The following is a 12,603-nucleotide window of genomic DNA, read 5'->3' as shown; positions in this document are numbered from 1 at the left end:
AACTTCATGACACATATGCAGATGGACAATACAGTTACAACTGCTGAATCCTACACAAATGCACTCTATAAGCACTTACACGACTGCATGGATCATGTTATCCCAAACAGAACCAAGACACTATCCTCCAAAAAAAGGAAGCCAATCTGGTGGTCCCCTGCTATAAACAAACTGTACAACAAAAGGAAGAAACTGTTGCAAATGAGAGTAAAATCCCATGAGTGGAGGAGCTCCCTGGTCAGCCTCAGTAAGAAGTTGAGATCCCTTATAAGATCCTCCAAATCTAGCTACGAAAACAAAATTGCCACTAGTTCCAAGGACAACCACAAAGCATTCTATAGCTATGTCTAGAATCTTGATGGCAACACCCAGATCTGCTCTGAGTTACAGCACAAAGGCACGAAAATTACAGAACCAACTGATATTGCCAACATCCTGGCAGATAGGTTCAGTGCTAACTTTACCCCCTCTCACCCTTTAAAGGGCCCATATCTATACAGGAAGAATGCAGAGTCCCTGTAATCACAACTACGCAGGTAAAAGCTGCACTCTCTAAAGCCAAAAACCCAGCATCCATGGGACCGGACAACATCCCAGGCTGCGTTTTACACGAACTTCAGAATGAACTGGCTCCCCAATTAAGCACCAAGTTCAAAAGTAGCCCTGCATCAGGTTTTGTGCCCACTGAATGACACACAGCAACAGTTATCCCACTCCACAAAGGGGGAGCCACCACTGATCCTGGGAACTATCGACCTATTAGCCTGATGAGCCTGGTCTGCAAGGCCATGGAACATATCATCATGGAACTCATAAACAAAGACATTGGTAACCTCCAAACTCTGGATCCCACCCAGTTCAGGTTTGTGAAAGGCAGATCATGCCTCCTGAACCTGATCGACTTCTTTGAGGCAGTCACCAAAGCCATAGATGAGGGTAAGGTGGCTCACTTAGCCTATCTTGTCCTCACCAATGCTTTCAACACCATCCCCCATTCTGGAATTATAGCTAAACTCACTAAACTAGGTATAAATCCTTATGTCACAAGATGGGTTGCCAACTGGCTCACTGACAAAACCCACACTGTAAAAGTTGCAGACTCCAAATCTGACCTCAAAGAAGTGAAAAGTGGACTACCACAGGGTTCCATCCTGGGACCTCTCCTGTTTGGTATCTACTCTTTGAAGTACAGGCTAACACAGAAGGCCTCTGGCTAACAAAGTTTACAGATGACTGCAAACTAGGAGCCATAGTCAAGTCCCCAAATGATGTGGATATCCTACAGAAGGGCCTCACTGAGACAGATGCCTGGTGTCAGAGCCATGGCCTCAAGCTCGATCCCAAAAAGTGCAGTGTCATCCCCTTTGGTAAAAACTCTGTACTCATGAACTACCACATAGGCAGCAATCTACTTAACACCAAATGCGTGATAAGAGACCTTGGGACCCAGATGGACAGTAGTCTCTCATTTGATAGTCACATCACCACAGTAGTCAGGAAGTCCTTCTACGTGGCACACCTCATTATAAAAGGGTTCTCATCCAGGAAAAAAGAGGTCATTGTTCCCCTCTACTCGACACTCATTAGACCCATTATAGAGTACAACGCCCCTTTTGGAATGTACCTCACAAGCCATCTGCAGCAGCTGGAAAGACCACAAAAGTACCTCACAAAGAGGATTACTGGCCTCAAACAAATGCCCTACACTGACCGCCTCAAAAAACTCCAGCTTTACTCCATAGCATATCGCCTACTCCGAGGTGATCTGTGACTAACATATAAAGCTATGCCAAACCCAGAGCTGTTGGACATGCTACACCTAAAGAAATCCCAATCCCTCCGAGCTACACGCTCTAGGGACCTAAACCTTGTCATCACAATAAACAGGACATGCTGGAGGGATAGATTCCTGTCCCAGAGACTTCCCATTCTCTGGAACAGGATACCCATCTATGTCAAGCAAAGTTCTTCATTAGCAATCTTCAAGAAAAATCTTGATGAGTGGATGGAAAATAGGAAATACACTCCGGGGATCACTTCTGTGTTTCTGCTCGACAGTGGCACAGGAAAATAACTTTCTTGGGTGGCGTAAGCCAGGGAACCTTGTTGACTAGGCTTACGTAGGCCCTTAGGCCGATAGCCTAGTTCCTACCTATGAACCTATGAACCTATAAAACTCCACTGCCAATCATGAGTGGATAGGAGATCTGCTGTGATGACCCCTAACTGGGAAAAGCCGAAAGAAGGAAAAGAAGAATGAAATTTGAGATTTAAAATTTAAAACCCACAATCCCTTATTCATTAAGGTAAGCTACTTAAATAACTATTCACATCATATAAAAATAAACATTTATCAATAAAACCTTACAGTAAATATTTCATCAACAATTCCTCATTTATTCCCTTCATCGTTGCAAAAAATTAATTTGAAGAATTCACATTAATAAAAAGTTTTTTTAGGAAATCACTTATAGTGGATCAGACAGAAGATATTTATTTCATGATGAATTATGCTCCCATTGTAGGGGTATTATTCCAAATTATAAAGAAATATTGGTATATAGTGATATCCAAAGAGAACTTGAGCATATTGCAGTTGGAGATTTTTATACTGCAATTCTGCAAACGTAGGCAATTATGTAGTAGATTCCTTGCAACCAGGAGAAATAAGAGATAATTTTATATGTAAGGGGTGTTCAATTTATCCCTTCTTTTTGGCAAATAGTATAGTGTCCATAAATGTTAATACATTTACAGTGCAAGAAACTAGGAATTATTATTTAGGAGTAGTAGTATATAGGGTGAAGTGACCATGTGAGAACTTTTATATAGAACTGACTTCCAGACACTCAAGAAAAGAAACTCAGAAAGATATTAGAGATATTTGCAATGGGGTACCTTCAATTCATTTAGAAATGTACTTTAGGGATTTTTATGGGAAAGATCCAGGATCCCTAAAGTTTTTTGTAATGTATACTTGTGGATGTCCTAAGTTATTTTTGAATGTGAGAGATGTATTATTAAAGAAAGAAGCATGGCTTATTTATGCTTTTCAGACTTTACAACCTAGAGGAATGTATAATGAATTGCTGATAAAATATGTATTTTAAGGTTTTACTGATAAGCAACATGTGACATGTCACATGCATTCAACAGCATTCAGAAGCAGTCAACATGTAACTATAAGCATTCATACACTTCCTGTTCACCTTTCAGTATTATGTAAACCTCTTCCTTATTTAGCTTTTGTGCAGTAGAATTCCTTTCTCTGTGTTACAGAACATTTATGTTTATATCAGGGCAGTTAATCACATTATTGCAATTTTTAAATTTGATTGCAGATACTGGTTTATGCAAATTTAAATAAGATGCTCTGAAGTTTGCAGAAAAAGTTATAGAGTTCATACTTTTATTCTAAGAGGTTTGTGTTTGTTTCTCTCAAAGTTTCATTTTCCTTATAATGCAGGTATGCAGCCAGTCTTGTATTCTGTCTGTGAAGCTCTTCAGGGTCGGCCATATTGGCAGCGAGTTGGTGACAACATATGCTACTACAGGTTAGTCCAGTTTTACCTAAGAAATCAGTATATTGAAATTCCCTAGCAAGAATAGTATTTCATGACACAACTGAGGAGAAAAACGTTTGTTGTACTGTGTTATTTCTTTCCTTCATTTTCATTTCCCGCTTATCCTGTACAGTGTCAGTGAGAGGCTATTGTTTATACTTCCATACAACTAGTGCATGGGGATCAGTAATTAAAGGAATGAGAACCCCTTGCTAGGCAAACACACACAAACACTCTCGCATGCACAGGCACACTCACATGCAATGTGTGCATGCACTAATTCACTTTCCTGCGTGTACTTAGCTGTCAGTATTTGAAAATCAATATTGATGGATTTACAGTACATTAGCAAGCCAAATGGCATCAGAAGTACTTGGTCTATGGATGTAAACCTCTTCTGTAACATGAACAGCTTGGTTTGCAAGGACATGTTTATCTAGCAGAGGATACCACTGCTCTGGAATAGACTCCTCGTTGACTTAAAACAGAGCTCATCCCTCTCCATGCTCAAGTGCAACATGAATCTATGTATGGGCAATAGAAAATTTACTCAAGGACTGCCCCTTGTGCTACTAATGGACAGAAGCAACTGTTAAATACTTTATCCTATATTTATATATGGTATGATCACAGGTATTCTCATTAGGGGTAATAAGAAATTATTAGCCAGGGGATGTATAAGACCAAACCATCACCAAATAGGATATATTAATTCTAGCATCAAAAGGGAAATTGGCTAGGCTTAAAATGGTATGCAATGGCAGCTAGCTTTGTACTTCTCTATGAACCTATACTATGCCTCTCTTTACTGCTTCTTTTTACACAGATATTAATTATCAATATATTTACTAACTCACCTACTATTTTGCAGAAAGAAATATAATAGCCATTGATTATCTAATTTTACAAGCAAAAACAAAATACCAGACAAATGTTTAATGTCTTCAGCACCTGTATGCCATAAGAGTATAAAGCACATTTCTCATAATCATTATTAAATTCTTTTGCAATGATGCCAGTGTTAACATACTTTTGCAACACAAAATAGATTTTTTGCATGATTTTTTATGTTATGTAGGACAGTGACACATATATCAATGTTGTCATTTGGATATTATTTTGAAAATGATAAAAAAAATTGTATTTAAGTTCTAAATAAGTTAGATATATCAGACCTTTACTGAAACTAACATGGACCCTCACCTGTGTGACAACCACACTGTGCCTAGACTTGTCTTAGATCTCTCTTTATATTATTCTCAAATACACGTTCAACAGACTTTTTCTAATACAGGAATGTTTCTTTCTGCATTTAAAATAACAGGCACAGCTGAAAACAACTGACTACATTTAACGAAAATGGTACAGTAGATGGTTTTAGTTTCCAAAAATCATTGACACTTCTGTGTGCATGTTTTTAAGTCATAAATATCACCTGCACCAATATTTGCCTGTTATTTGATCACTTGAATTCTTCTAACTGGCGAAAAACACCACATTATGAAACAGAGTCAATCTAGCTTGAAACCCATTGTTTCACACTCTTTGGATGGCCTAATGGCATTTGTAGTTTATATGCATTGTGATGGGTTGAAGCAGCCTAATGTTCTGCATAGATAAAATGTTGAACTGAGGGGGTCCACTGACAAAGCTTAGTGTCACCGTCTTGTTTCTGGTGAAGCCACATAATGGTTGCATGATCAAGCAGTGTGAACTCTTACAAGTAAATAAGGGCAGTGAGAAGCCATTTTATTGTAAAACACTCTCTATTGTGGAGTATTTTGTCTCAGCTTTGCTTAACTTACAGATCAGCTAATAAACATGGTGCTTTCCCCATGCCCAGCACTATGTGATCATGGTCCCAAAGCTCACATCTGAAAAATGTGAGCACTAGAAATGTTTGAATAAAATTTGAGAATGCCAGATGAGCTCTGAGCTCAGTCTTGCTTTTAGATTTTTGAAAGCATTATCTCCTTACATCATCATTCTTATTTTTAAAGGCAACTTCTCTTTTGTTAACACTGTTATAGCGCTAGATATGGTTGGATAATGAGGCACAAACCTCCTGTATATCCAGCCAACCATACTGATGCTCTTGTTTATTTAGCAATTACAATGGGCAAGTTCTTCCAGCCTCCAGCTTCTCCTGTTGATGTCTGACCATCCCTTGGTTTATCACATACCTGATGCACCTCACCTTAGTCCTAGCTAGTTTGCATTCAGAAGAATTATCGGTTAGCTTAACCTGTGCTAATGCATCTAAGGCAGCCTGAACGTTTGCCAAATGGGAGTATCGTTCTTAAAAGTGAATGACATCATCATCCAAATAAGCAGAACAGCAGCAGCAAACTGATGATTGGGATTTAAAGTGCAACTCACAAGTGAATGAAATGTTGCAGGGAAAACTATGCAAACAAGAGGGGAGAATGTAATACTGAAATAATGCATCGGGGGGGAGACTGTTTACTCTCTGGCTTTCTATTACCCCTTGATACAATCTAATGCAGATAGGAATATTGCCTTTCCCGGTCTCCCTGTTATTTTATCTACCCTAAGAACGCAATCATTGTCAAATTTGGAGATGCTGTTCTGAATTCATTACAGAACCATACGGTTCTGTTCATATTTGGAAATAATACTAATGGGAGTGTTCCATTCCTTTTAGGGTCCTCTTTTACCCCTCAGCATATTAACCTTTTTTATTTGTTCACACACTGTCTCCGTAGTTCTGGTATTCTATATAGCTTTAAGGTAATCTTTTCTATAGGACTGTTGTCAATAGGATGTTGAACCAACGAAATCTGCTCTACCAGACAATTCATATCCTTGATCCTTAACAGAAATTTGGTTAAATATTTTTCCTGTTGTTTGTGTAGGATGTCATCTATCTAAAGATATACATATATATATATATATATATATATATATATATATATATATATATATATATATATATATATATATATATATATATATATATATATATATATATATATATATATGTATATATCCAGCTCTACAAAACCTACTAAACATCCAGTCCACAAGACAACTCAGATCTTCTGATATGGTCCTTCTACAAGTAACCAAAAATAACAACTTCCATGGTGATTCTCTGTACTCCAGTAATATCTCCAGGATATGGAACATGACCCCCCCCCGATCAATATTAGCCACTGCTAGCCCCCAAATATTTAAAACACGGCTCAAGTCTCACCTATCCAAATCATGACTCTTCTCCTGTCTAAATCCCAGCAGAATAATAACACTATCCATATTTCCTCCTAATTTCTAAAAAACTATCATTAATTTTTATATAAAATATTTGACTGATGACTTATGCTCTTTTTGGACAAAACTGCCTACACCTGTGTTTGCTCTTATACTATGTATTAATTGTGACTTTTTCTTTAGATGTACAACATAGGTTGTATTTTAACCAGTGAATGTATTCTCCTATGTTTTCAATGTTTTACTATAATTGTGATTATAAATGTCTGTATTTTGAACTTGCTATTGATTAATGTAACTTGAAGCTTTCCCCCAGGCCTTCGCTAAGAATGGGTTGGCCACCCAGTCAGACTATCCTGGTAAACCAATAAAATAAATAAATTATATATATATATATATATATATATATATATATATATATATATATATATATGTCAGTTAACTGTCTTCATGAGATTCTGAAATTTCTGTCTTAATCTAACTACAGACGTTTGCACTTTTTTACAGTTTAAAGTGCTGATATATATACCTTTCTGGTATTCTCTTATCTGTTTAACTTCATAGTTCACTTTTTTTTTGTTTCTTTATCATTTCATATGGACCCTGCCATTTAGCTAGTACTCATTCTGTGCTCAGGGGACCAAAGCCAATATCTGGTCTAAAAATATAAATTCCCTAATCCTTACATTTCTATTATGCAGTCCTAATTGACAGCTTCAAGTCTTTCCATGATTCACCATCCTATGGGCTTTATTGCTTTCAGCCTGTCTTGCCACCTGAAATAGTGTTTAAAGGCTTTCAATGTTTCTTTAGCAATATCTTATAAGTAGCTAAGGATGTCTGCCATATAAAAATTCAAAATGACTGAACACCAATGAAACTTGTGGCATTTTTCTAATGGCTGATTAAGAGGTTTTGTCTTTACTGACCTCACATTTTGCCATCCTCCTGAATAGGATGTATTACCATGGACTTAGGCATTCATTTAAAGCACTTTGCCAATCTATCCATCTGGGGATGTTGCATTGAGGTTTTTAATTGTTAGACCTCAACTTAATGGCACAGTTAGTGTATAATGGTGGATACAAAGGGAGTCCCCTGAGCAGTGAATATTTCCTTTGATATCCTTACCATAAAATATAAAACGACTAGCTCCCTTTCAGTAAATGTATTATTGGCTTTACATAATGGGGTTGTTTCAGGGTGTTTTTCATAATCCAAAATATGCAAAATATATTAAAATCCATGCTGGAGTTTACCAGTGCTCTAGAGTGCCTATTGCAATATGTTCAAATGGCACTACTATGATAGTAACTGCAATCAAAAGATTTCTAAAGTCAATATGGAGGGTATTTGTACTCATGGCATAAAACCCAAAAGTTCTACATTTTTTCATTACCTTTGGTCAAGATAACATTTCTAGCCACACTTTAGTTTTGTCTAGTCCTAGCAGTTTCACTAATGTTCCTATTTCATCCTGTACAACTCTAACTATATTTTTCCTTTCTCTGTTCAAAGTGATATCTTTCCAGTTCACATTTTTACACTTTAGATGGCCAACCAGAAGGTCAGCAAACACTGGCCTTTCTTGAAAATTATCTGTCATTTGGAAGAGGACACTGCCCCCTCCTCTATCAGCACAGGCATTAAGTCTCAGTGTGTAACTCTTCTCCTAGAAAAAGCAGCTCATATTACAATTTATTAGTTTCACTTAGTGATTCTGCTTTATTTAGGTTTTCCTTTTTTACCCTCTGTATGAACCTGATGCATATAACTGCTTTCTCTTGTTTAGAGTTCCTATATTTTGGCCCAACATGAATATAATTTTGGCTCTGTTCAAGATTACCATTGTTTCCTAATATATACTAAAATCTCATTTTTTCTGGTCTTTATGTGGTTAACCCTGTGTTTCAGAGATGATGAATAACACCCCCCCAATTTCTTTCTCTTCCCTAGGTTGCTCTCCTTTTACAGAGTATTTATCTTCAGTTTTACTTTCTTTCTTACTCACACATAACTGTTATATAGTGTCTCTTAGGTACTGTTTCTCACATATTGATTGCTATGATGATATCTGATGTATTGTTACAGTTCTCCTTCTAAGCACTCAATGGTTCATTAGACACCCCTCTTTCTGGTACTTTTTGTTTTAGCTTAACAGAAATTTTAGAATACAATGCATGTAACCACGTGGCCAAAGTGGTTAGAAAAACATTTTATATAGCCCACCTAATCATGAAGGGATTCACATCTAGATCAGGGGAGGTCATCATGCCTCTTTACTCATCCCTCATCAGGCCCATAATTGAGTACAATGCCCCTTTTGGGATGTACCTTACCAGACACCTGCAGCAACCGGAAAGACCCCAAAAGTACCTCACCAAGAGGATCAAAGGGCTCAAACAGATGCCATATGCTGCCCAGTTAAAGAAACTCCAGCTCTACTCAGTGGCATACCGCCTGCTCAGAGGCGATCTGTGCCTGATGTATAAAGCCATGTCCAACCCGGAATTAATGGACATGCTGCAACTCAGAAAATCCAAATCCCATTGAGCTACGCGCTCAAGAGACTTGGACCTCAGCACTGAAATAAATAGGACATGCTGGAGGGACAGATTCATAACCCAGAGGCTCCCTTCACTCTGGAATAAAATCCCAGTCCAGTTTAGGCAGAGTCCCTTATTGACTCTCTTCAAGAGGAATCTTGATGAGTGGATGGGAGATCATAGGTTTACCCCGGGTATCACTTCTGTGTCACTGTTAGACAGAGGCACAGTATACTAACCTCGAAAAAGGGCATAGCAAAATGAATTGAAAATGGGTGGTGAAAGCCAAACACACTCTGGCTAGGCTTATAAATGCCCTAGGGCAGATAGCCTAGTATGAACCTATGAACCTATGTGGAGCATTTTAATACTTTAATACTTCATTTCTGTAGAATACACCCTTTAACTGAGTATCTCCCCTTTCTTTTATTCTGCTATTCAACTCCCGCTTTCCAACATTTTCTTTTTACATGGATTCTATGGCTCATTGCTTTATTTACCTTCTAAGTTCAAGGAGACAAAAGATTGCCAGCACCAAATTCTGTGTAAAGCATCAAAAAGCATCCAAAGACGCTAATAAGTAAAGTATATCAACTTTTATTAAATATAATAAACAACCCAGGCTGGTTTCAGCCAACAGGCTTTCCTCAGTGGGAATAAAAGAATGGTAACTGTGAAATGACACACATATATATATAGCATGAGTCATCCAATAGGATTCTTCCCAAAGTGATCTTCCCAACATTCAAAATGTTTCCTATGTGAGAAACAAAGAGAGAATAAAAAGTTATACAATAAAACCACCACATAATCATTGTACATTGTAATTAGTAAAATAAAACTTATACATGATCATTCAAGCTGGGAGAGAACAAAGCCCCCAGTTTAATGATCCAGTACTTCTCTTTTTTAGTGAGAATAGAGTGCCATCCTTGTTTATTGGATCTATCACCACAAATTCTGTCAATGATGATGAACTGGAATCTGGCTGAATTATGTTGTATGCTATGTCAGAATAGGGCATTGGTCTCCCTCCTGGTTCGTATGTCACTATGATGTTCAGACATACATAATCAAAGTGGTCATGAAGTCTGTCCAACATAGAATGAGCCACATGTACATGTTGCAAGATATACCACCCAGTCACTGTTACAATTGCCAAAGAATTTGATATCAAAAATCCTATCAGTGTTTTTGCTAGTGAAGTGTTTTGATGTGAAAATGAATGGACATGATGAGCAATGACCACAATGTTATGTGCCCCATAGTTTGTCGCCTGTCATGGTTAGTTGGTGATGTATGGCTCCAGCCGAACTGCCCTCTTGTAGTGTGAAAAAAATGAACCTAATGTCCTCCCCTGTCTGTATCCATATTTACATACATCGCCAATCCAAGGTATAAGCTCCTCATTGGCTGTGAGAATATTCCAATGCTTGGATATAACATTCCTAATAAGGTTAATGTTACGTCCAAATGTTGTGATGAACCTTATAGATTCATCCTGTTCAGTCCGAGTCTTGTCAGAATATTTGAGGAGGGAGGTTCTGGTAGAATTGAGAGCAACTTGTTGAGTACCCCCGGATGTCAAGTTCCTGATAGCCCCTAGCTCTGAACCTGTTAGACAATTCATGTTGAGATTCATCATAATCATTATCTGAAGAACAAATTCTGTGAACCCTGAGGAACTGAGACCTTCTAAGTTGTCATATTTTAATGTGTGGGTTACAGTTGTAGCTTTATTTGCTTTCTAGTCCTCTTCACCACACTGATAGGGTGCTCTGTCAAAAGATGTATCTTCTTCCCGCTGTTTCAACAACTTTTTATAGAGGGGAAAATCTTTCCCGTTTCTCATATCATGCTTAAAATTGATAACAGCAACTGTAGGTACTATCTCTCAAAAGCCAGGCCGTACCCCTATCCGTGTAATAGGATAATCTTCTGTGTCACCAGGAATGCATAGTACTTGATTAGTAATAATTTTCTTCTTGCATGCATACACCAGCATGCATTTTGTAGATGCTCCAACAAATAACTATGCCACTGCGAACCTCCACTGCACAATAATATATTGATGAAATAAAAATGAAAATGCAGAAAAGAGGTGGCTAAACGCAGAAGAATTTAATTTAGAACAGGTTAGTGCTTTCACAGCAACGATGCTTCCTCAGACCATGAATAACCTCTTCACTTCACCTACATATATATGCATGCTATCTCTATATAATATGCTATTTTTATGGCATTATTTCCTATATAATTCTATAGAAAAATTTCCCTCATATTCTTCTTTATGGTTGTATCAAGAAATTCTATTTGAGTACTTGAAATTACATGAGTAAAACTCAAAAAATCATTTGTACTATTAATATATGACAGGAACTGATGTAATAACTCTTGGGTTCCTGTCCAAATTAGCATCAAGTCATCCACAAATCTTTTATATAGAAAAATATGTTCAGACTATTCTCTATTATTCAGCACAATTTTTTCTTCCCAGTATGTTAAAACTATATTGGCATACCTATTGGCACACAGATTGCCCATAGCTATGCCAAGTAGTTGCAAATAATAACTGTCCTTGAACAGAAACACATTATCTAATACTGTTTCTAAAAACATACAGATAAAGTCAATTATAGCCTGTCCATACATATGACGTTGAGCTAAATATCTGTTTACAGCTTCTATACCATAGGAGTGTGGTATCACTGTAAACAAGGAATTCACATCAAGAGCTACAAGATAACTCCCTATCAATTTTTCATTATTACCTGTCACTGCTGTGTGTATGTCATAGATAAACTGTTTAGTATCACATATTACATTTACAGACTTCATTAGCACAGGCCTTACATTTTTCTCAACATAAATTGGCATTGGTTGAGCTACCCAACCTTGGCCTGCAGCTATCGGCCTTAAAGGCGGTTGGGTAATACTCTTGTGTACTTTAGGTTGTTCTTGAATTACTGGTATTAAGGGATGCATCACCACAAAATAATCAAGTAACTGCTAATTAATAATGTTTCTAAGATAGCAGTCATTCAGAGACTTGTAAATATATTCACATAAATGTTCTACATGCGCTAAAGAAACCTTGCAATATACTTTTTGATCATTTAACATAGAAAGCATCTCTTCATTATATTTTACAATATCGTATATTACTATCTTGCCCCCTTATCAGCGGGATGGCCAGTAATTGTAGGATCACTTATAAAATCATTTATTGCTCTTTTTGCATTACTATTTAGGTTACAAAACCT

General features: G+C 37.3%; 1 protein-coding gene across 1 annotated transcript in view; it reads left to right on the top strand.

Moving 5' to 3' along the window:
* The window catches only part of AGBL1 (AGBL carboxypeptidase 1), a 4,745,443-nt gene that overhangs the window by 2,173,164 nt on the left and 2,559,676 nt on the right, over positions 1 to 12,603 (top strand). Inside the window, exon 15 of the mRNA XM_044078361.1 lies at positions 3,467 to 3,554. Within this exon, the coding sequence (XP_043934296.1) occupies positions 3,467 to 3,554 (88 nt within the window). The remainder of the gene's footprint in view (positions 1 to 3,466; positions 3,555 to 12,603) is intronic.

The sequence above is a fragment of the Protopterus annectens genome, chromosome 7.part0 (assembly GCF_019279795.1).
Source record: "Protopterus annectens isolate FY-2018-M chromosome 7.part0, PAN1.0, whole genome shotgun sequence".
Lineage (NCBI taxonomy): Eukaryota > Metazoa > Chordata > Ceratodontiformes > Protopteridae > Protopterus > Protopterus annectens.
This window is presented reverse-complemented; position numbering and strand designations above follow the sequence as displayed.